Raw genomic sequence first — 26,080 nt, forward strand, 5'->3', positions numbered from 1 at the left:
ATAGATTTGGATATTCAAGATTATGTTCAGTTGATAATATCCATAATAATTTGAAGAGAATGATCAAGACAATGATATACTGAAGTAATACATAAGATATTTTAAAGTACAAATTATCAAACATTTTACAAACTTTTGATAGATTCAGAATCATTTGTTGCGGAAGTGAAACTGTCTTCAATAATAATTTACCATTGTCATGTATCTCAATTAATTAGGTAATTGGTATGGCGTGATAATACTTAACAACTAACGTTATATCTTTACAGTAGGAGTAAAAGGAAATCCAAATTACAGAATGTTAATTGGTTTATTGTTTAAAGCTATATGATGTCTGAGTTCTTCTCCGAGTTCGAGTTCTCAGAATTGTTTTTATGATTTAGGATTCTGTGTTGATTGATAGGACTAGTGTTAAAAATTTTTATTTGTAGGATTGGAACGTAACAGAAATTGTCACTATGACTGTGATGGAATTTTTTGGTTGCACTTTTATAGCATTTGGACCACCATTTGCTTTGTTTGTGTTCACGATTGCCAGAGATCCTCTACGAATTATTGTGCTTATAGCAAGGTACTGTTCTGAATATGTTAATGGTGCTACTGTTAAGACGAACATAAACACGTACAAATTAAATCTTTGACTGTTAGGCCAATTAAAATTAATTGATAGATTATCATTCCCGCCCATCCCGATTTTTTTATTTTCGCAAAAATTACAATTTCAAACAAACTTGCTTCCCAGTGACATGAGTGAATGATTAAACAGGTTGGAAACACTTCCCCTATAGCGAGATATTCTCACTAAAACGCGATTATCCCTCTTTAGTGAGAAATAAACATTACCATAAACAGGTGTTTTGGCATCTTTTTGAAAATAATGGCAAATCCCGTGCGACGCTGAATGAGTGCGACACACACTCAACATGATGCAAATTGTTTCTATGAAATTGACAACATAAAGAAATTGCACATCAAAGTTGCTGCGGAAGAGGGAAGCAGTGTGAAATCCAATACACATTATGAGTGTTTTCGTTTTCATTAATAAATTTACAGAAGTATCAGACATTTTAGCACCTTTTCTTCTTTTCACATGAAACACGAAGAGATGCACTTCACAGGTGTTTTTCTCGGTTGTACGGGATACATTTACTCTCGCTAGAGAGGGATAATCGCGTTTTAGCGAGAATATCTCACTATAGGGGAAGTGTTCCCAACCTGTTAAAGTCATCTAGAATGTTGGTTTTATACCTTCTACCAAGGATTCTTTGAATGTTAACTTGATTAACACTTTGTATGATGCCTTTTGTCATTTTTTTTTTCTCGGGAAATGAAAATTAAACAATGAAATCCTCCCACCCGCTCCACATTTTTTTGTGACCCCGGATGATAATCTACTAATTAAGTTGAATTGGCCTTAGTTATAGCATGAAAATGGATATTTAAACAAATTTTGCATCTGCTTAACAGGGAGTATTTTGATTTGGTGATCAAAATTTTCTATGTTTATGCAAGAATCTCTGTTCTATGAATTTCATGCAAGCAATACAGTGAACAAAGTGTTAAAAGATATTGCAAATTATGTCATTAAAAGTGATATGCTGTTGGAATTTTTTTTTATTACTTGAATTAAATTTGACTTTTATATAATTTTCATTTCCAATCAGTGACTTTATCTGCTTTTATATTAGTTTTATGTGCAATTGCTGCAAAGCATTTGATAGAAAGTCATTAAGCTCAAAACTGGAGCGAACTAGCTTTCAGCTTGCCCCAGTTCAGTCTAAACAGTATTTATTAACTCAAGAGTTCTGGTCCATGACTTTCTTATAAAGGAAATACACAGCATGTATGATGTAGGTATCTGTTATTTTGTGATCTATAGAATTGCTAGATTTAGTTATGTCTATTTTCAGTGGATTTTTTTGGCTGCTGTCTCTCTTAGTGTCGTCCATTCTATGGTATGCTGTGGTTCCTCTAAGAGAAACTCTTGCCTTTGGTCTAGTTTTCTCAGTTCTCTTTCAGGAAGCTTTCAGACTTCTTTTTTATAAACTTCTGAGGTAAGCTAATTTTCATTTTGTTGAATTTTTCAGAAAACTTTCCCAATAAAGATGAAAAAAACTTGTATCATGTATAATTTTTTATACTGTGACTTCTTCTTCCAGGAAAGCAGATGATGGCTTGCAGAAAGTCAGTCAAACTGGCCAAGAAATGCACATGACCCCCAGAGATATCTCAAATAAACATATCATGGCATATGGTAATTGAAATAAAAAGTTAACTAAAGCACTCGGTGTGCAACTAACAGTTTATAAATTCAGATTGAAGTATGATTAATCAGATTACTATAGGTACAGATGCTTGTAAGTTACATTCTCAAAATATAGTTTGGATTATACTGTTTTTACAATGACGGCTGTCTGATCTGACATACAAGAGGAGGCAGATTTTATTTCAAATTAAACAGGAAGTCAGATTGAACATTGTAAAGAACAAGACAAAAGCGAAAGACAAATTTTATTTTAAAATTCAAATAGTTAGGGGGAAGGGGGCTAAAATATCCCGTAAGCTTCTGTCATCCGACATCGATTACGCTTTAGTGGAAAAAGAAAAAAGACCAGCGACTTTTTAAAACACACAATAATTTTACATTTTAATAAACATTTAATAGTTTTAATGTACATTTTCATTTGTGAATAAACAGTAGAAAAGGTATGTAGAGTGTTATTTATAATCATATGTTTTTTACTTCTTAATAGATTAGGTTCAACATTCATCATATATAGTTTTAAAGGGGGATGGGGGTCTTGGTGAAAACTGAATTTAGTTTTTTGTTAGACATTAAACTTTTGATCTCACACTCTTACAGCATGTATATGAATAATAAGATATTTGATAATATTTGCATCCTTTGCAGTGATGAATTCGTAAAATTGCTAGTGGATGCAACTGTCTTGTTAAGTCTGTAATTAATAGAAAATCTGTTTGAACAAAAGTAATCAACAACAATACACACAATAAAATCTGTGGTAACTGCATTATGTGAAAATCCCTGACACATTGTATTACTGAAAATGAATGACACCGTGTGTATGCAAAGATGTTAGTTGTCAGTACCTGATTAACTTGATGTAGATATAGATGAAAATCCCTACAACATTGTGTCATTGAAAAGAAGCATGCAGACATGTACATGCTAGTTTCAGATTGGCTAGTTCTTCATATATCTCCCGCCCAAAAACATTTCTAGTCCTCATTGCTCATATACAATGCAAATTGAAGCATTGACAAAAGATTTGGTATCATGGGATTTAATAAAAGACGTACTGGGTTGAAGAAGAATGCTTTTTACTGGTTGATTGTTTGTACTTGTATATGTTCAATCTTTTTATGAGGGAGTAATAAGGAACAGGGGTATATTGTATGCAATCACAGGGAGCTATTGCCACCATACTTGTCCCTGTATAACCAGAAGTAACATTCGTTTTTATTTGTTGATTACTGCACAGATGTCTCAGGCCAGCCCTTTCTGTTTTTATCCCTCACCCCGAGATCAAAGATAGGGGACATTTTGTTTTTGTTCTAATTATCATTGTGTATAAAAATTTTACCTGGATTGGGATTGATATTTAATAGTTACCTTTTTGTCATTTGTGTTTATCAAACACATCTGTTTTAATGGTTTGATTTCATTTCAGTGTCAGGCCTAGGGTTTGGTATTCTTTCGGGGACTTTCTCCACAGTCAATGTGTTAGCAGATATGGTTGGTCCAGGAACCATTGGCATCCGTGGAGATTCAAAATATTTCTTTGTAGCTACAGGTAAGAATCCAATATGACCTTAGTGAAAGGTGAAGATAATGAACAGTGATCAATCTCATATAATAAAATTATAAAAAAAAACAAATTCAGATAACTTTTTCTTAGCTCACCTGAGCCAAAAGCTCAAGTGAGCTTTTCTGATCAAAATTTGTCCGTTGTCTGTTGACGTTGTAAACTTTTCACATTTTCATCTTCTTCTCAAGAACCACTGGGCCAATTATAACCAAAGTTGGCCTAAAGCATCCTTGGGTAAAGGGCTTTCAAGTTTGTTCAAATAAAGGGCCATGCCCCCTTCAAATGGGAGATAATCACAAAAATGCAAAAATAAGGTGGGATCACTTCTTCTCAAGAACCACTGGGCTAGAGGAGCTGAAATTTTCATGAAAGCTTCCTGATATAGTGCAGATTCAAGTTTGTTCAAATCATGGCCCCCGGGGGTAGATTGGGGCCACAATAGGGGATCAAAGTTTTACATGAGAATAAATAGAGAAAATCTTTAAAAATCATCTTCTCAAGAACCAATGAACCAGAAGAGCTGAGATTTACATGAAAGCTTCCTGACATTGTGCAGATTTAAGATTGTAAAAATCATGGCCTCCAGGGGTAGGTTGGGGCCACAATATGGACTAAGGTTTTACATGCGAATATATATGGAAAGTCTTCAGATATGGTCCAAGGCAACTCAAGTGAGCGATGTGGCCCTTGAGCCTCTTGTTATCTGTTTTTGTCTGTTGTTTAATTAACACTTGAATATTTTTAATTTCTTCTCAGGTGCTTCTAGGCCAAATTTTGAATATACTATCAATAGGGGAAAGGAAACACAAATTATGAATTTCATGATTTCCAGTTTTTCAGCAAATACACATTAATTCTTTTTTTTAATAAAAACAAATACCCCAATCTTGGTCAATATATCGCATACATGGTCACTTGTAATCATAATATGTTTACAATAATGTTACAAGGGGGCATATCCTAGTGTCGATGGGCATTGCAATGTGTCCCATACATGGTTGAGTTGTCAATCTTGTAAATGACTTGACCAATGATGTTGCTTAAATTTTCCAAGGATGTGTTGTGTGTGTGCGAATTTTTACACACCTGTCTTTAGACAGAACATACTATGGTACAGCTAGGTCTGTTCATCTGTTTAGGGTTTTCTGTTTCTATTTTCATACCTCTGTCACATATCAAGCTGAAACTTCCTGTGTAGCTCCTTTGTGGATCAGTGTAGAACTAGATCATGTTGCAATTTTGATTTATTTCGACTTCTCTTGCAGGAGTTTTGCCCCTTTATTTGAAATATTTAATGTTATAATGAGGATGCATGATTTGTCCATATAATTCCTCCCACAGATTTCAGGTTAGGACTTTTTCGTTTTACAGACTGTGTGTTTATTGAAGATGAGCACATAGCAAGACTTTAGATTTTTTTGAATTTTTGAGAAAATAACAGATTGTTGGACTTGATCAGTTTTGATAAGATATTACCTAGAGAGTATGTGACAGATTGATGATGGCTAATAATACCTTACATAAAGCTCTACAACTTGTGGTTTATTTGTCAAGTTTGCTAATCAGCATCTTAGAAAACAAACACCTTAATAAAAACACACCACATCAACTTCTGGTGGGTGAATTATGTACTGTTTCTGGTACTCCTTACTTCAGTCTGTAAAATATCTCGTTACTCAGTCTGTATAATATCTCGTTACTCAGTCTGTAAAATATCTCGTTACTCAGTCTGTAAAATATCTTGTTACTTCAGTCTGTTAAATATCTCTCATTACTTCAGTTTGTAAAATATCTTGTTACTTCAGTCTGTAAAATATCTCGATACTAATTCTGTAAAATATCTCGTTACTTCAGTCTGTAAAATATCTCGTTATTTCAGTTTGTAAAATATCTCTCATTACTTCAGTTTGTAAAATATCTCATTACTTCAGTCTGTAAAATATCTCGTTACTTCAGTCTGTAGAATATTTCTTGTTAGTTCAGTCTGTAAAATATCTCGTTACTTCAGTCTGTAAAATATCTCGTTATTTCAGTTTGTAAAATATCTCTAATTACTTCAGTTTGTAAAATATCTCATTACTTCAGTCTGTAAAATATCTCATTATTTCAGTTTGTAAAATATTTCTCATTACTTCAGTCTGTAAAATATCTCATTACTTCAGAGTGTAACATTTTTCTCATTACTTCAGTCTGTAAAATATTTCTCATTACTTCAGAGTGTAAAATATCTCATTACTTCAGAGTGTAACATTTTTCTTGTTACTTCAGTCTGTAAAATATGTCATTACTTCAGTCTGTAAAATATCTCGTTATTTCAGTCTGTAGAATATCTCTTGTTAGTTCAGTCTGTGAAATATCTCGTTATTTCAGTTTGTAAAATATCTCTCATTACTTCAGTTTGTAAAATATCTTGTTATGTCAGTCTGTTAAATATCTTGTTACTTCAGTCTGTAAAATATCTCGATACTAATGCTGTAAAATGTCTCGTTACTTCAGTCTGTAAAATATCTCGTTATTTCAGTTTGTAAAATATCTCTCATTACTTCAGTTTGTAAAATATCTCATTACTTCAGTCTGTAAAATATCTCGTTACTTCAGTCTGTAGAATATCTCTTGTTAGTTCAGTCTGTAAAATATCTCGTTAGTTCAGTCTGTAAAATATCTCGTTACTTCAGTCTGTAAAATATCTCGTTATTTCAGTTTGTAAAATATCTCTCATTACTTCAGTTTGTAAAATATCTCATTACTTCAGTCTGTAAAATATCTCGTTACTTCAGTCTGTAAAATATCTCGTTATTTCAGTTTGTAAAATATTTTTCATTACTTCAGTCTGTAAAATATCTCATTACTTCAGTCTGTAACATTTTTCTTGTTACTTCAGTCTGTAAAATATGTCATTACTTCAGTCTGTAAAATATCTCGTTATTTCAGTCTGTAGAATATCTCTTGTTAGTTCAGTCTGTGAAATATCTCGTTATTTCAGTCTGTAAAATATCTCGTTATTTCAGTTTGTAAAATATTTCTCATTACTTCAGTCTGTAAAATATCTCATTACTTCAGTCTGTAACATTTTTCTTGTTACTTCAGTCTGTAAAATATGTCATTACTTCAGTCTGTGAAATATCTCGTTATTTCAGTTTGTAATATATCTCTCATTACTTCAGTTTGTAAAATATCTTGTTATGTCAGTCGGTAGAATAGCTCTCGTTACTTTAGTCTGTAAAATATCTTGTTACTTCAGTCTGTAGAATATCTTTTGTTACTTCAGTCTGTAGAATATCTCTCGTTACTTCAGTCTGTAAATTATCTCTTATTTCAGTCTGTAAAATATTTCTTGTTACTTCAGTCTGTAAATATCTCGTTACGTCAGTCTATAAAATATCTTATTACTTCAGTCTGTAGAATATCTCTTGTTACTTTAGTCTGTAGAATATATCTCTTACTTTAGTCTGTAAAATATCTCTTGTTACTTCAGTCTGTAAAATATCTTGTTACTTCAGTCTGTAGAATATCTCGTTTCTTCTGTCTGTAAATATTTCTTGTTACTTCAGTCTGTAAAATATCTTGTTACTTCAGTCTGTGAAATATCTCATTCCTCACCCTTAGTTTTATGTGTAATTATCTTTGCAGCGTTCCTCACCCTTAGTTTTGTACTTCTTCACACGTTCTGGGGAATCATTTTCTTTAATGGAATGGACAAGAAGCAGTACTACATGGTGTTGATAGTGCTGGGCACTCACATGCTGGCGTCCTGTCTGGTGAGTGAATGCATGTTTATTAGGTCACGTGAGTCACCTGGTACATGTATATATATCTTATATAAACGTGTTTATATGTGTTCCATTGTAGACGCTCCTGAACCAGAGAACCTCCTCTGGCGACAGTCGTTTGTATCTGGCCAGCATACTCCCCATCTACTTCCTAACCATCGTCATGGGAGTCATCGCATACTACATAGCAGGAGGATCACTGGCCAACATCAAGAGTTGTTTCCCTTGTGGCAATGCCCGTAAATATGAGATTGACTAATTTGGTGTTCCCCAAGAAGCCAAGCCATTTAAAATATCACACGTAACATTTACTGTCTCCTTGTTTTCATTTGTCGTGTACACTGTACATTTTGGAAGTCATTTTTTAAAACATAAATGTCTTGAAATAAATAATTCACCACCCATGAAGTTATATTTTTATTATTTGAGCAACACTGCTAATTGGACAATTATAAAAATCGACAAATCCATTCAGAAAAACATACACTTGACTCCTTCTATTATCTCTGAATTACATGATGGATGTCTCACTGACTCCCATCTCTGAGAATGTTGAATTCTTAAGTTTGCAGAATACAGAAACGCAGTATTAAGTCTTCCCCGGAAGACATGTGTCGCCTGCTAGTTCATTCTATATGTAATATATCACGTATAATGTTGAAAAAGTAAATTATTGAAATGGTTTTTGTCACTAAACAGGAAGTTGATAAGCGACAGATTCGAAAATGTCTTACACAATACAGTTGGCCACAGTGATGCTCTGTGCCAAATATCAGGGAGTTGCCCCATGTGGTTCTTGAGAAAACTGTGACAGAAATTTTTTTGCTGTAAAAAATTCTAAGTCCCGGCAAACAGGAAGTTGATAAGCGACAGATTCGAAAATGTCTTACACAATACAGTTGGCCACACTGATGCTCTGTGCCAAATATCAGGGAGTTGCCCCATGTGGTTCTTGAGAAAACTGACAGAAATTTTTTGTGATGATGACGACGCCAGACGACGACGCAGGACAACGGATAGTGATCCCTATATGTCGCCACTGCGTAACGCAGGCGACACAATCACCAGACATGTGTATTTGTATTATATACCCATCAAAAATCCATGTTTTGATTCTGTTTCATGGAGTATGATCCAACTTTCTGGATCACCACACTGGTGCTCTGATTTAATCCAGATCATGTCACTCTGAAACTATGTCACAATGCTTCAACTTTTACGTGGAAAATATTGCCTGTGTGACAAACAAAACTGCATACAAAAGATATAATTTCACTGTATATCTGTGTTTTTGATAATTTTGAACCCATTTATTATCTGATAAATCCCTAAAACACATCAAAGATGTGTATGGCCAAGTTGCAGTTTGGAAAATTATGCACGCTTGCATTCACGAAGTAAAAACATGCATGTATCAAATATAGTTTATAAGTATGAAGCTTTGAATGGCCGCAATAGGTATTTAGTGTGATAATGACCTTGACCTTTGGATTTCAAAAGCAACATGAATCTTGAATGTCATCAGGATTTGAAGTCTGATAAACATGCACCAGCAAGTACAAGTATTAAAGTTAGAAGCAAGCTCAAATCTACAGTATATAGTGGAAAAAGAGACTTGACCTCAAAATAAATAGGAACCTTCCTCTTTTGGATGTGATCAAAATATGCAAGTCTGACAAAGATGAACCAAGTAGTATGAAAGTTGGAGACTGGACAAGCTCAAATCTATGGCACTTAGTGACAAAGAGACCTTGACCTTTGTCCTTTTGACCTCAAAATAAATAGGAACCTTCCTCTTTTGGATGTGATCATGATATGCAAGTTTCACAAAGATGCCCCTAGTAGTATGAAAGTTGGAGACCGGACAAGCTCAAATCTATGGCATTTAGTGACAAAGTGACCTTGACTTTTGACCTCAAAATAAATAGGAACCTTCCTCTTTTAGATGTGATTATGTTATGTAAGTCTCACAAAGATGCACCAAAAAGTATGAAAGTTAGAGACCGGACAAGCTACAGTGTAATTGTGGATGCCGCCCGCCGGACGGGATACCCATCCTTCGCCAATTTAAAAGCCGAGATTTGCTACGCAACTTGGCTAAAAATACATAAGGGGTATATAACACATTTATCATTACTACAGTAACTTGATCTGAAGACTTGGATTGCATCTCATTGACAAGCATGGATCATCAGATCAAACTCAACGCTTTGCATCTAATTTGATCTAATGATCCGTGCCTGTCAACTCGACGTAATCCGACTCTTTAGATCAAGTTACTGTAATAATATTTATGATTTAAATATTTGCAAAATAAACTTAAAGAATTAAAATAGATCACCAACATATCATGAGAATGCAAAACGAAATTTATTGCTTGATCAGTTTCAACCAGGAGGCGGTCATCAGAACAAATTTACACTGAATTCATTTACTGAAGTAAAGATTGCGGAGACCTTGCTGTTAACAAAAAAAAAATGTGGAGTGTTTGCTTGACAACGTAAATACAAGTATATACCAATCATGATTACTTTATCTTTCTTAAGTATTTTGTAAGTATAGTGCGTAAATGGACAATTACATGTGTTACTAATTTAAAAGTCCTTAAGTTCCATAAACTGTTATCAATCTATTTTGGAATTCCAGCAGAAGTTTGTCTCAGCAAAGTGTTTTGTGGGATGTAGGTTGGGAAGGTTTGCATGTGTATGGTTTCTCGGCAGGAACTATGTGGAAAATCGGTGGTTTTTTTGGATTTTGATCTGCTTTCAAATGGAGGATTCTATACTTGTGGTTTTAGGCAATTTCTCTTGGATGGTAGCATGTGAAAATGATTGACTCATTAAATTCTGTCTGAGGGTGGCTCCTCGTAATTTGACATTGGGCTACATCTTTGCGGTAATAGGGTTTCTTACAGATATTACACAAGTATCTTGTTGGATTGTGTAGGAGTTCAAAATGCCTCTAGATTTCGCAGGTCTTTGAATGTTCGATTGCATTTAGTGCAGCTGATGTTCATGTTATTTGTTTTGGTTTTCTCTGGTTTCCTCTTCATATACTTCACTTTAGCCATGTTTTTGGTTGAGTCCTTGAGGATTTATTGTTTTAAAAATATGTATAAAAGCTCCTCAAGTTCTAAGACGTTGATTTATGTTGTTTGTGATTTCCGCGAGCGGCATGATGGAAACGTCCTGTATTGTATTGTACTGGTTTGTGTTGATTGACTAATATCGACGAAGTGTCCATACATGCGATTTCTGAGCAAATTTCCAGTTTGTCCGATGTATTGAATAAAACATTTTTGCCAGCGACTGCATAAATTAAGGAAGTGCTGAACTGCAGTCTTGGTTTTGTTTTATGTTGTAAATTCCGTTTGTAGAAGTGATATGAATGCTGGTCAGTATTTCTGACAAATGGGCATATTTGGCAGTTCTTGTAACACGGGTGGCTTATGTTCGGGTGGGGGGTGTACACAATTCAATTCAAAATGAACCAGGATGCTTCTTAAGTTGGAGGTGGGGGGTCCACTTATATGATATGATAATTTATGTTCACTAATTCCTCCATATATGTATCTAGTGAATGTTCTAGGATTGTCTTAGATTTGTTAATGATTGATCGGAAATCCAGGGTTAGCTTAAATTGAGAATTCTCACTAGGGGAATAATGGGTTTTGCTTGCAGATTATTGTTTCTAGTAGATATTTCATTGCGTTTGTATTTCTTTTTTTATTGCTCGATTAAGTATGGACGGAGGGTAATTCCCGGCTAAAAAATGTTCCTTCAGGTTTAGTAATAATATATATGATTTTAATATTTGCAAAATATTACAAACAGGATAATCAGCTGTCACTGTCCCCACTGTAAGAAGATTTTCTTCTATGTTTGTGCTTTTTGTGTTTCTACAAAACAAAAGATCACTGTTAAACATCAACGATTTAAACTGTTTTGTGGTGTTGGAGTTAGCCAACTTGACTTTGTCAATCACCATGTAAAACTCGGAGAATTCAATAATATAACAAAATAAATATAATCAGTAATAATTACATCTACAATGAAGAAGGATAGTCGGTGTGTGTTCACTCCACAGCAATATTTATTCTGAAGTCAAATCTTCAGAATGTGAGATATCCTAAATGATTACCTGATATTTTTCTATCAAATCTATTAAGAACTATACAAAAATTGTTACCAAATACATGTATATGTATCCAAGGGTTGTCCCACAAAACACCTTATTTTTGATTGTATTAATGTACAACATATATGGAAGATCACAAGTTCCTGTATTGATTTCACAATTGCTTGGAAACATATATATTGCTGTTGGGTTTTATTTAGATAATACTGAATTGATAAAGATATATAACTATTTTCTTTCTTTTATTGCATTTAGAATTTATAAATGTAAGATGTATTGTAGAGTTGTACAGGTTGTTGAGGCAAGTGATTTTGTTATTCGTTCCATCAAGGAATACTTGAGATCACACTGTCAAGTTCTCAAGATTTTTATATAAAACCAAAGAACAGAAACTTTTTCAAAATTTTGTATCCAATCTATAGTTATGAAATTCTTTATAGTAAAATTTTTAACATAGAAAATTTAAACATTGTTACTACTGCTATTATATGTATGCATGTACATGTATATGTATGTATACATGTGTATATCAGTGTATTATATATACTTGTGTTGTATCTAAAGCCACTATTCAGAGGGTCCTCTCCTCTAATAGAGCTGCCCAATGAGTCGGATATGAACTGTCGTGATATGTGTGGACTCATTGTCGCAGCATGGCATTTTTGAAAAAAAACAACTTATCTTTATTATACACACACTGCTAAATATGTATTATTCCGTCACTTGAAATTATGTTGATGTAAATTAATAACTACAATTGTTTGACATATACTGTATCTATTTTGATTTCATGGTAAAATAATAACCATATCTTATACACATTGTATCTTATACATGTATTTCATTTGTTTTGTATTGTACTGTATATTTGTATATGTTTTGTCTTGTTTCATAAATAAAAATCTTGAAACGTTAAAAAAAAAAAAAAAAAAAAAAAAAAACATTAGCGGTAATATATCGGAACAGAATGACCCCTATTGTTTTTCAAGTCAAAGATCAAGTCAACAAAATGCATTTCAGTTATTGGTCACAAGATTGAAAGAGCACATTACCTTGTGATGGGAATGTTCTTATTCAGACTGTGAACACTATATCTTGTGATGACAATGAACACTTTACCTTGTGATGACAATGAACACTATACCTTGTGATGAGAATGAACACTATACCTTGTGATGACAATGAACACTATACCTTGTGATGGGAATGTTCTTATTCAGACTCTGAACACTATACCTTGTGATGACAATGAACACTATACCTTGTGATGGGAATGAACACTATACCTTGTGATGGGAATGAACACTTTACCTTGTGATGGGAATGAACACTATACCTTGTGATGAGAATGAACACTATACCTTGTGATGAGAATGAACACTATACCTTGTGATGGGAATGTTCTTATTCAGACTCTGAACACTATACCTTGTGATGACAATGAACACTATACCTTGTGATGGGAATGAACACTATACCTTGTGATGGGAATGAACACTTTACCTTGTGATGAGAATGAACACTATACCTTGTGATGACAATGAACACTATACCTTGTGATGTAATGAACACTATACCTTGTGATGACAATGAACACTATACCTTGTGATGTAATGAACACTATACCTTGTGATGACAATGAACACTATACCTTGTGATGGGAATGAACACTTTACCTTGTGATGACTCTGAACACTATACCTTGTGATGAGAATGAACACTATACCTTGTGATGGGAATGAACACTATACCTTGTGATGAGAATGAACACTATACCTTGTGATGAGAATGAACACTATACCTTGTGATGACAATGAACACTATACCTTGTGATGAGAATGAACACTATACCTTGTGATGACAATGAACACTTTACCTTGTGATGGGAATGAACACTATACCTTGTGATGAGAATGAACACTATACCTTGTGATGACAATGAACACTATACCTTGTGATGGGAATGAACACTTTACCTTGTGATGGGAATGAACACTATACCTTGTGATGACAATGAACACTATACCTTGTGATGACAATGAACACTTTACCTTGTGATGACAATGAACACTATACCTTGTGATGGAATGAACACTATACCTTGTGATGGGAATGTTCTTATTCAGACTCTGAACACTATACCTTGTGATGACAATGAACACTATACCTTGTGATGGAATGAACACTATACCTTGTGATGGGAATGTTCTTATTCAGACTCTGAACACTATACCTTGTGATGACAATGAACACTATACATTGTGATGGAATGAACACTATACCTTGTGATGGGAATGTTCTTATTCAGACTCTGAACACTATACCTTGTGATGACAATGAACACTATACCTTGTGATGGGAATGAACACTTTACCTTGTGATGGGAATGAACACTATACCTTGTGATGACAATGAACACTTTACCTTGTGATGGAATGAACACTATACCTTGTGATGGGAATGTTCTTATTCAGACTCTGAACACTATACCTTGTGATGACAATGAACACTATACCTTGTGATGACAATGAACACTATACCTTGTGATGGGAATGAACACTATACCTTGTGATGAGAATGAACACTATACCTTGTGATGACAATGAACACTATACCTTGTGATGACAATGAACACTATACCTTGTGATGACAACGAACACTATACCTTGTGATGGAATGAACACTATACCTTGTGATGGGAATGTTCTTATTCAGACTCTGAACACTATACCTTGTGATGGGAATGAACACTATACCTTGTGATGACAATGAACACTATACCTTGTGATGACAATGAACACTATACCTTGTGATGGAATGAACACTATACCTTGTGATGGGAATGTTCTTATTCAGACTCTGAACACTATACCTTGTGATGGGAATGAACACTATACCTTGTGATGACAATGAACACTATACCTTGTGATGGGAATGAACACTATTCCTTGTGATGACAATGAACACTATACCTTGTGATGGGAATGTTCTTATTCAGACTCTGAACACTATACCTTGTGATGACAATGAACACTATACCTTGTGATGACAATGAACACTATACCTTGTGATGGGAATGAACACTATACCTTGTGATGGGAATGAACACTATACTTTGTGATGACAATGAACACTATACCTTGTGATAACAATGAACACTATACCTTGTGATGGGAATGAACACTATACCTTGTGATGGGAATGAACACTATACCTTGTGATGACAATGAACACTATACCTTGTGATGGGAATGTTCTTATTCAGACTCTGAACACTATACCTTGTGATGACAATGAACACTTTACCTTGTGATGACAATGAACACTATACCTTGTGATGACAATGAACACTATACCTTGTGATGGGAATGAACACTTTACCTTGTGATGGGAATGAACACTATACCTTGTGATGACAATGAACACTATACCTTGTGATGACAATGAACACTATACCTTGTGATGGGAATGAACACTTTACCTTGTGATGAGAATGAACACTATACCTTGTGATGGGAATGTTCTTATTCAGACTGTGAACACTATACATTGTGATGACAATGAACACTATACCTTGTGATGACTCTGAACACTATACCTTGTGATGAGAATGAACACTATACCTTGTGATGGGAATGAACACTATACCTTGTGATGACAATGAACACTATACCTTGTGATGAGAATGAACACTATACCTTGTGATGACAATGAACACTATACCTTGTGATGAGAATGAACACTATACCTTGTGATGGGAATGTTCTTATTCAGACTGTGAACACTATACCTTGTGATGACAATGAACACTATACCTTGTGATGACTCTGAACACTATACCTTGTGATGAGAATGAACACTATACCTTGTGATGGGAATGTTCTTCCCCAGACTCGGAACTTGAACTTGCATGGTGCCTCTTCTTGGCTTTCTTTGATTTCTTCTCTCTTTTGTTTTTCTAGGATTTTTACAAATAAAAATCATAACTTTCAGTTTAAATGGTGTTGTAAAAATATCCACTAAATTCGATAGAAAGTTACTCTCTGTTGGTTACAAAGCAATGCAAGTTGTCAGTTCTAATATTATAATTATAAGAAAACGTAAACTGATGTAATAAAATCCCATATTATCTAGGGGAGAAACGATGCATCACGATGCAGCCGAATCGCAATGTAGTGGTCTCGATTCGATGTTCGATTTATTCGGGGTCTGTTTCGGTTCGATACGGTTCTAAAATCATAGCACACATTGCTCTTGATAACACAGTTTCTGATTAGCCAATGGAATTGAAAATTGCCCAATCAACATATGAGTAAACTTTGCTGTATCAAAATGGACACAGTCGAGTTGAAAAATGCACCCCCAATGTATAAATCCTGGGTATGGCGACATTTCGGCTTTAGGACAAGTGATAAGAGTGTTGCTCTATGTTAAACGGTTTTACACTATGTAGAATTTATTTGCAGAGAGCAATAAATACAACGAAACATAAAAAATCTTAGCATTATAAAGAATTTGGTACATGCTATTGTATCGAATCGAAAATCATCGAATCGAGACTAAAGTATCGAAAATCGAATCGAAAAGGTACTGTATCGTTTCACCCCTAATATTATCAAGACATCACAATTCCATGTAAGGTCATGGTTCAATGGTTATGTTCCCGTCACATTTAGAGGACAGTGGTTACTCAAAAACAAATATGTTTTAAATATTTGTGATTTTTTTTTTTACAGGTTTTACTATTGAATATCTCTTTGATGATTTCTTGCTTCGATTCATTGAATTTTCTAATCTTGCATTTCTACTGAAAATTCTCTATAAATTTTTGTGTATTTATGATTGATTTACAAGGTGGAAATACCCTATGATGTAGATCTTATTGCTCTGTATTTTTTGTGTGGCCAGCATTAGACATTCTCTATATGTTCATACTACAGAAAACAATGGAAATTAACCCCCACACCTTTTTCTTGGACTTCGATGTTTTGTGTTTAGTTTCTCTGTCTGCTGATTGTGGAACATCTCCCTCTTCAGGAATTAGTTCATATGACTTTCCTCCAGCTACATGAAAGCAGTCCTGTGCTAAATGACCTATAAAAATCACATTCAAAAACAAATCATGTTATTACAAAAATATCATTAAAATGTCTCTTGTTTATTTTATTTGAAAACCAAAATTGCCCTTAAATCCATACAAGTATACATCTACACCATAAACAAGAGTACCACGAACAGTACAACACACACCCATCAGACAGTGAAATTCAACCTGTAAGCACATAATGCACTCTGAATCAATATCACACACATTCTGAATTGAAAAGCCTTAAAGTAGGTCATGGTGCACCAATCTATCTGACATGTAAACTGATTATGTATTTCTCTGAGAGGGAGGGTGTGACAAAATGTCAGTGCAAAATCTGCATCTATGATGAGAAAAAGTCCAGGAAACTATTTGACCTACTTTTAGCCTTAAAGTAGGTCACAGTGCACCAATCAAGTTAAAATGTGAACTGATTATGTATTCCTGTAAGAGGGAGGATGTGACAAAATTTCAGGGCAATACCTGTATCCATAATGGAAAAAACATGGAAAACTGTTTGACCTACTTCTACCCCTAAAGTAGGTCATGGTGCACCAATGAAGTTGAAATGTGAACTGATTATGTATTTCTCTGAGAGGAAGCCTGTGACTAAATTTCAGGGCAATATCTGTATCCATATTAAAAAAAAAGTCCGGAAAACTGTTTGATATACTTTTAGCCCTAAAGTAGACCACGGTACACTAATCAAGGAAATGCAAACTCACTCTTGCGCTTCTTAAGGAAGAAATTGTGATCAAATTTCAACACTGTACATGCATACGTTACAGAAAAAAGTCTGGAAAGCATGACCTTGGATGAACAGAAGGACAGATAGACGACAGACAAAAGGTGATCAGAATAGCTCACTTGAGCTTTCAGTTTAGGTGAGCTAAAAATGGATCATATTTGTGACAGGGAGGGGGGCATGTGTCCAGCATGCCAGCACTGGATCCACCACCCACCACTGATTATATGACTACAACATAAACTATTTCTACTTATGTTGTATAGTGTATTGCATCAAAAAAACTCATTAGAATTACAAGTAACTTGATAACAAACTTTTAAAAATCATTTTCATTTCAAGTTCTATCCAAGGGTAGATCACTCCGATCATAAAATAGTTCAAAAATGATGTTCTATCTTCCTTTTGAGAAAATAATTTCAGTCTCAGCGCAAACCTATATTTTTCACTTTGACAAGAATAAATGTCTACCACTTATTGTCTTGATATTTAATTAATCATTAAGTAGACCATGACAATGTCATAGTTATCTTATAATGAGGAAGTACACAATTTGTAATTCATAAAGGTTCCATTATCGCACTAGGCCTACTGGCTATCAATAACTGTTTGGGGGTAATTCTACTGTAATTCAGACTTATCATCGAAGCATGAGGTGCTAAAGAAATAATCCATCCACTTTGATAAAACTGATGCAGACCTAATGTTGAGTAAAACATGGCTACAACAAAACCAACACAGCCATTTTACTTAGCTTGCAGCATAAAATAATAACTAGTAATTTGGTATATCAATTATTTTTCAATCCTTTGCTAACCAAGGGAAGCAGAAATCACTTACATGTATAGTGATAAAAGCAGCAGAAATCACTTACACATGTATAGTGATATAAGCAGCAGAAATCACTTACATGTATAGTGATATAAGCAGCAGAAATCACTTACATGTATAGTGATATAAGCAGAGATTCATCAGACACAGGCTTGTTGTTACTCATCGGCGCTAGCCACAGTTACTGAGTCCGGTAGTACCTACCCTACCTCAGACGTAAACGGAGACAATAAGCATGGCTTGCAATAATGAGTGTTACTTTGTTCTAACACCAATATGGATTTTAGAAACAAATTCCATTTATCCAAGTAGTCCTTGTGTGCCGAGGACAGGGCCTGCACAGTTTTAAGACTATATACTGTAAATCACAATCGCGAAAACATTATTTACGCATAATTTAGCGAGAAAATCTAGTTCTCGCAAATAAACTCTTACATATAAAAGACTTAAGCAATAAATGATTCCAGAAAGTTTTGTCTCGGGAATAAATGCATCATGGTATCATCAAGAAAATAAGGTCTCGCGTAATAAAAGTGATATCCAGTAATTTCTTTTGATATTGTAGACTGTACTATTACCATGGCCACCACACTTTTTACAGGTAGTGTCTAAGATGGCTCCGAGTTCAATTTTTGGTCTGTCTCCTTTGTGAAATTTTCTGTTCTTCTGTAAATCCATTCTAAAAGAGCAGTATCCTAAAAATTATGTATGTACATAATGTAAAGTCTTTAATCTTCACAATACTTCAGCAAGCAATACATGAAATATTAAGAAAATCATTCAATTGTTACCAGTCTATGCGAAAGACATCGGACCGTCGGACCTGACCGATGTGCAGTGCCTCAGGTCCGACGCATCATTTTTTACACCGGACCGGAATGTCCAATGTCTCAGTGTCCGGTTTTGAGCTTTACTATTTTGATGCGGAGTCATTTAAATGTTTGTTATAAGTAAAAAATAGCACACAAATCCAAATACGTAAATGAATGTGATTAAAACCGCATGGACTGTCTAAAGTACAGGACTTGAAGCTAACTTTTTATGTCACCAGTCCAGCTGGAATGATGGGGTATAATTTCAACCAGTCCGCAGAAGAATTTACCAGTCCAACAGAGTTTTCCAGAAATAATTAAACATATTTCGTTAATGTTATCAAAATGAAATTTCACTCAATATGCCTCAGACAATATTGTAACACTTAAATGTGGGATTTATATTTACGAATCAGATTCATCTGATATCATGCCAAATGTGTGTATAAAATTTCAAAAGTATATTTTCCAAAATGATGCTTTAGAAATTTAACCAGTCCCATCGGACTGACAAAAACAAATGTCAGTCAGTCCGCCAGACTTTTAATCAGTCACAGACTGACGGGCATATGTTAATTTCGAGTCCTGAAGTATTATACGGGAGGGATCCCTGGTATAGTATTACTAGTATAATAAATAAGATTCCCTTGGTTTTGCATTTTCACGTGTTTCACTTTTTTACATTAGGTTTTTCGGTCTGACAAAATTTGGTTCGGTCCGGTGTGTTCATTGATTACACAGGACCGAATGTCCTGTGTGGTCCAAAAAACTTTCACATAGACTATGTTACAATTGTATTTTTGTATAAGGAATACATATGTACATGGATTTCAACAATAGCACAGGATAAGTTTACAAAACATACATAATTATGTATTAAATTTATGATGTTTAAAAGATTACTTTAAAACTATTGTTATGATATACAGTTGAACTTCAGTATCTCGAACACCGATATCTCGAATACAATGGATACGTCAAAGTGATTCAGAAGTCCTAACCACTTATTCTTTAAGTATTTCACCCTTGATATCTCGAATCTTCTGATATCTCTTTTTTTTTCTTGGTCCCATCAAGTCCAAGATAACAAGGTTTGACTGTAACATACAAACCACTTTAGACTGGATGTTTGCAGAAGCTTTATCCTGACCTTGAAGTTTGATTTGATTCCAATATAAACATAATACAAACAGAAAACACTGATGCCCATGTAAGGCAGCAAAGTTGAAAATAGCCAAAGCTCTATCATTAATCATTCACATGTTATGGCCAAGGTTAAAGTTTTTCAAAAATAGGTGAAACCCCAAGATTAAGGTCATGAGATCAAAATTTTGCTTCCTAAAGAAAGGCCTTGTCAAAAAGAATACACATCTTAGAAAATGAAAGCCCTATCACCAAGGTTATATTGCTAAGGTTAAAGTTTTTCAAATTAAAATTACATTAAATCCTGAGGTAAAGGTCACAAGGTCGAAACTTTTGAGACTAAAAGAAAGACCTTGTCTCAAGGAATACACTTGTAAATTATAAAAGCTCTATCATCATGCATTCAAAAGTTGCAGCCAAGTTAAAGTTTTGTGGACAGACAGACCAAAGACTACACGCCCCCACTCTGATTATACGGACATAAAAAACACTCACGTCGACTGGACATTAGCTGAATCCTCATCCTGTCCTGTCGTCTGATTCACCACTTTCATTGACAAACCTACTTTATTATTCTGTAAAAGTCAAGGAAAACATAGCAGTGGTGCCATCTGGTGTTAAGCTGAAGGAAGTGAAGTTAAAACGATACCCTCATGGAGCTTTCCCACAAAAAGTAAATAATTTCTAAACTGTACCTCAATTGATATAACTTTGCAGTAGACTTTTTCTCCTGTTGCCAGCATCTCTGAAGGATCATCAACTCTAACTTTTGACATCTGAGACTTGTGAACTAATCCTATAAATGACAAGAATAGACAATGTACAACTACCGGTATGTTGTCTCTAAGCTGCATAGACTGTACCACTACATCGTCTCTAAGCTGTATAGACTGTACCACTACATCGTCTGTAAGCTGTATAGACTGTGCACAACTACATCGGCTCTAAGCTGTATAGACTGCGATAGATTGTGCATCACTACATCGTCTGTAAGCTATATAGACTGTGCATCACTACATCGTCTCTAAGCTGTATAGACTGTACCACTACATCGTCTGTAAGCTGTATAGACTGTGCACCACTACATCGTCTGTAAGCTGTATAGACTGTGCATCACTACATCGTCTCGAAGCTGTATAGACTGTGCATCACTACATCGTCTCTAAGCTGTATAGATTGTGCATCACTACATCATCTCTAAGCTGTATAGATTGTGCACCACTACATCGTCTCTAAGCTGTATAGACTGTGCACCACTACATCGTCTGTAAGCTGTATAGACTGTGCATCACTACATCGTCTGTAAGCTGTATAGACTGTGCATCACTACATCGTCTGTAAGCTTTATAGACTGTGCACCACTACATCGTCTGCAAGCTGTATAGACTGTACCACTACATCGTCTCTAAGCTGTATAGACTGTACCACTACATCGTCTGTAAGCTGTATAGACTGTGCATCACTACATCGTCTGTAAGCTGTATAGACTGTGCATCACTACATCGTCTGTAAGCTGTATAGACTGTGCATCACTACATCGTCTGTAAGCTGTATAGACTGTGCATCACTACATCGTCTGTAAGCTGTATAGACTGTGCATCACTACATCGTCTGTAAGCTGTATAGACTGTGCACCACTACATCGTCTGCAAGCTGTATAGACTGTACCACTACATCGTCTCTAAGCTGTATAGACTGTACCACTACATCGTCTGTAAGCTGTATAGACTGTGCACCACTACATCGTCTGCAAGCTGTACAGACTGTGCACCACTACATCGTCTGTAAGCTGTATAGACTGTGCATCACTACATCGTCTCTAAGCTGTATAGATTGTGCATCACTACATCGTCTCTAAGCTGTATAGATTGTGCACCACTACATCGTCTCTAAGCTGTATAGATTGTGCACCACTACATCGTCTGTAAGCTGTATAGACTGTGCACCACTACATCGTCTCTATGTTGTATAGATTGTGCACCACTACATCGTCTCTAAGCTGTATAAGTCCAGGGTTTTGTGGTAGCGCAGTTGCGCAATCTCGATATAAGCTAGGAATACTAGAAGACCTAGTTCCTAGTTCAGCAGTACACCATTTAGCAGTCTCCTTAACAAACACAAGCCCCAATGTTTAATCAAGTGATCTCGGTGAAATCAAATTGAACAAGTCTGAACACTCAAATGATTGTTATCAAATAAACAATTAAGTGTTAACACTTTTTTCATTAAACCAAAAATAAAATGCTGTAATTTCATTTGCTGTAAACAAGGATCCTAATTTGGATGAAATCCCTAGAACTGCAAGGGGGATCATGTGCTCAAATGAAATTATGGTGTCTGATTTTCGATCAATAATGGCTGGACTTGCATTGTGATGCCAACCTTATTGTTGATCGTGATGTCAAGTATCATTCAGCGGAAACAAATTCTAAAGCCTAGTAGGCCTAGGTGATCTCACTTACAAGGTTACTGAATCAGCGATATCATTAAAATTTTAGTCATTAATTAAGTGACACCACTAGACGGTAATAACCACCAACATGATGACCCGTATTAATGACCTCTGCCCTGGACTTTTCCTTTATTTTATTTGAGTGTGTATACCTGGAGATAAGGTTACATTGTTTAGGGAGTGGTCTGTACACACACAAAAATTGCAAAGAGAAGCTGGGGACTCTTGAAAGACATCACAACCAATGAAAAATCATGTTACAACTTACAACCAATGAAAAATCATGTTACTGGTAATACCAATGTGACAATAGTACTTTTCCTCACAAAATGTTGCTGCTGAAATGTTGTTTCTGAGCTAAGCATTGGGAGTGGATCAAAGATATCAGTTTATTAGTTTTGACAGTGTATCAAAGATTTCATTTGTAGATCAAAGATGCTGTTTAAATTATATAATTTTAGTACCTATATATCTGTCCTTGGATTGGATTAAAGATTTCATTTTAATAAGATTGTTTTAGTACATGCATCCACATGTCTGTCTTGGGAGTGGATCAAAGATCTCATTTCAAAAAGATTGTTTTAGTGCTCATATCTTAGTAGTATTGGGAGTGGATCAAAGATTGTTTTTGTACTGAAGTATCAGTACTGGGAGCGGATCAATTTAAAAAGATTGTTTTCTTAGGAATCCAACGAAACCACAAAGAAAATCATTCCCTTATTGGCCGCTTACCTTGTTTCTTGAAGCCGGGGATTTTTATGAAAACGCCATACTGCTGCACAGATGATACCTGTTATAGGGAAAAAATGGCATAATCTTGATTTCTTTACATTCAAAATGTAGAGACACAAAATCAAAACAGAGGCATGTGGGCCACCATGCTCATTCGAGTCACCTTGCAATGTCAGAGACTCATAGGTTTAGAACACAATTAGTAGTACAATGATAAGTTATTGGACAATATTTGAATACCTATCATTTTGACAAACTGTTAATTATTTTCTTGCTGTTGGAAATATTCCAAGGGATTCCCAAAAAATAATCATTGACTCTCCCAGCAGGACAACTCTGGTCCAAGGGGTCATATACATTTTTATTCCTAATTCCTATGTAAATTTTTAAAACCCTTTCTGAGGCCCCATTCTGACCCAAAGTGACGTTTTGAATAAATCTGAATCTACACTACATGCACAATACTTGCAAATATATTAAGTTGACAATTTGCACACCTCCCCTATCCCTAAGGTAATGGTCGAAACAAATTCGAATCTTCACTATATGACGATGTTTGATATCTATTTTGACAAATTTGAGTCTTGTGGTTTCTGAAAAAATATTTATGACGTACATTCCAATCTATTTTGCACATATATATTTTGCAGATATTCCTAACAAAACTTAGTATTTGTAATTCACATTGTAAGTATGTCTTGTACACCAATATCTACATTATGTACTGGTGCTCCATCAGCAATACCTATGCTGTATCAATGTAATTAATTTCTAATTTAATAAAAGCATTGACATTAAAAAAAACTATATTTACCAGTATTACAAAATGTAAATACAAGGAATAAATGCCTAGGTTACTTTGAAATCCAAGTGAATGGCTTTGCCTGTACAGCGGTTCTGAGAAGAATATACTTACTAATACTAGTATTCTACATACCCACCATATGCAAACAGATTAATAACAGATGTCCAGAAAAAATACAGGATACATGTACTTTCAAAGTCCAGGAGTGCTAACACTCCTAGATAAGTCATTCACAGTGAAACATAAAACTCTGATCAATATGCCACTACACACCAAAATATCTGCTCAATATCTGCAGCCACAGCCAAAAAAATAAATAATCAGGGATGCTATGAACTCTAAAATTTTCATAGTCCAAAGTTCATAACTCTGTTGAAAGTAGGCTGATCAGAGCTAGTCTCACAAGAAATGTGTTGATCATTAACATACAGGTATGCACACTAAATATCAGTTCAATATCTACAAAAACTCAGTTCAGTGAAATTTCCAAAAGTCTCCATAAAGTACTGCACTTCAAGGTTCCTTACTTTACGTGACTGAGCACTTGATATGGCGAAATGTAGACATCAAACTGCATGTGTAGTCTGTTAATTAAGAGTTTAGCAACAGAAAAATAAAGCGAGTAAGTTCATTTTGTGACTGATAAAGCATTCACACATGTATATGTAGGATAATCTTAGCGAGATTCGTCGAGGCTGGATATTTGGACTGGCACCTCTTCCGAAGAGGCATCAGTCCAAATATCCAGCCTCGACGAATCTCGCTGCCAGAGATTATATGTAGGAGTCTACATAATTTCTGTGGAAACGAGGGGTTTATTTATATTCAGTCTTTCCTATCACCGAATATAAATAACCCCCTCGTTTCCACAGAAATTAAGAGTCTACAGTACCATGTCCCTTATAAAAATCTCAAAAGACTCATTTGATTTTATCTCAAGTCCTTTAAGTGTGTAAGTACTTGTCAAAATTAAGCTACACATTTGTAAAGAAGGGGGAAATGTCCAGAAAACTATGTAGTGCATTATAATTTTAAAATTATTGTATACAAACGAATTAAACGTTTCAAGACTACAAGTAACCGAGACAACGAACAGATTTTAATGAAAGTTCGCCTCTCCCTCTTTCCTGAGTGCTTGTAGACAAAAGCTTGTTTTAAACAAACTTTTAGTAGGCCTCGTGCTATACTCATAACTCGTTAACTGTAATTTACAGTGTAAAAATAAGTGTTACTGTTGCTATCAGATTAAGGCATGGTTTACAGTTACCTCCCCATAAAATAAGGAATGGAGTTCTGGCATGGCTTCACTGCTGTCACTTTGGTCCCTCTGTCGTCGTTTGGTGGAATGACCATCCTCCCCGTCAGGCTGATGTGAACGTTTCATTTTTTGTGTAAGTGCTTGTGTCGTGAGCCGACTGTGTTTATGAATTTTATCAATTTTACCTCCAATTACTGAAGAACCACGAGGGATAACTCTTCCATTTTTCAATAAAGATGACGATGAAGTATGGCAAGCCATTGTACTATTTATTTGAAAGAGATATCTCTAACTTTGAGAGACAGTTTGAGAGATATCTATGGTACACCGTTTTTACATTTATTCCTCTTTAAAGATATCTCATAAATTTTATAAGATATGTTAAAAAAGTTATAAGATATTTTCTAAAGTTTAAGAGATAAGATATCTTATGAAAGATATGAGATATCTTATATATTTTTCATAAGATATCCTATATA

General features: G+C 34.9%; 2 protein-coding genes across 3 annotated transcripts; one reads left to right on the top strand and one right to left on the bottom strand.

The window, feature by feature from the left end:
- Nucleotides 1-64: 64 nt before the first annotated feature.
- On the top strand, nucleotides 65-8,008 carry LOC125683463 (gamma-secretase subunit Aph-1-like). 2 transcript variants are annotated; one of them, XM_048924612.2, is made up of 7 exons: nucleotides 66-218; nucleotides 432-571; nucleotides 1,911-2,054; nucleotides 2,160-2,254; nucleotides 3,693-3,815; nucleotides 7,461-7,588; nucleotides 7,680-8,008. In XM_048924612.2, exons 2-7 carry the CDS (start codon nucleotides 459-461, stop codon nucleotides 7,857-7,859), a joined length of 783 nt encoding a protein of 260 aa, XP_048780569.1. In that variant the 5' UTR covers nucleotides 66-218; nucleotides 432-458; the 3' UTR covers nucleotides 7,860-8,008. The 2 variants fall into 2 exon arrangements, with proteins under 2 accessions (XP_055996428.1, XP_048780569.1); XM_056140453.1 differs by having other exon boundaries at nucleotides 65-218; nucleotides 7,461-8,008.
- A 3,381-nt stretch (nucleotides 8,009-11,389) lies between these two features.
- On the bottom strand, nucleotides 11,390-25,801 carry LOC125645544 (zinc finger CCHC domain-containing protein 17-like). Its single transcript, XM_048871132.2, has 8 exons — nucleotides 25,611-25,801; nucleotides 23,539-23,596; nucleotides 21,050-21,150; nucleotides 20,850-20,929; nucleotides 18,978-19,078; nucleotides 16,704-16,831; nucleotides 15,603-15,695; nucleotides 11,390-11,498 (listed from the first exon to the last, which is right to left on the bottom strand). The coding sequence occupies exons 1-8, from the start codon at nucleotides 25,725-25,727 to the stop codon at nucleotides 11,439-11,441; spliced, it is 738 nt and encodes a 245-aa protein (XP_048727089.1). The 5' UTR covers nucleotides 25,728-25,801; the 3' UTR covers nucleotides 11,390-11,438.
- Nucleotides 25,802-26,080: the final 279 nt, after the last annotated feature.

This window comes from Ostrea edulis, chromosome 6, assembly GCF_947568905.1.
Source record: "Ostrea edulis chromosome 6, xbOstEdul1.1, whole genome shotgun sequence".
NCBI classification, from domain to species: domain Eukaryota; kingdom Metazoa; phylum Mollusca; class Bivalvia; order Ostreida; family Ostreidae; genus Ostrea; species Ostrea edulis.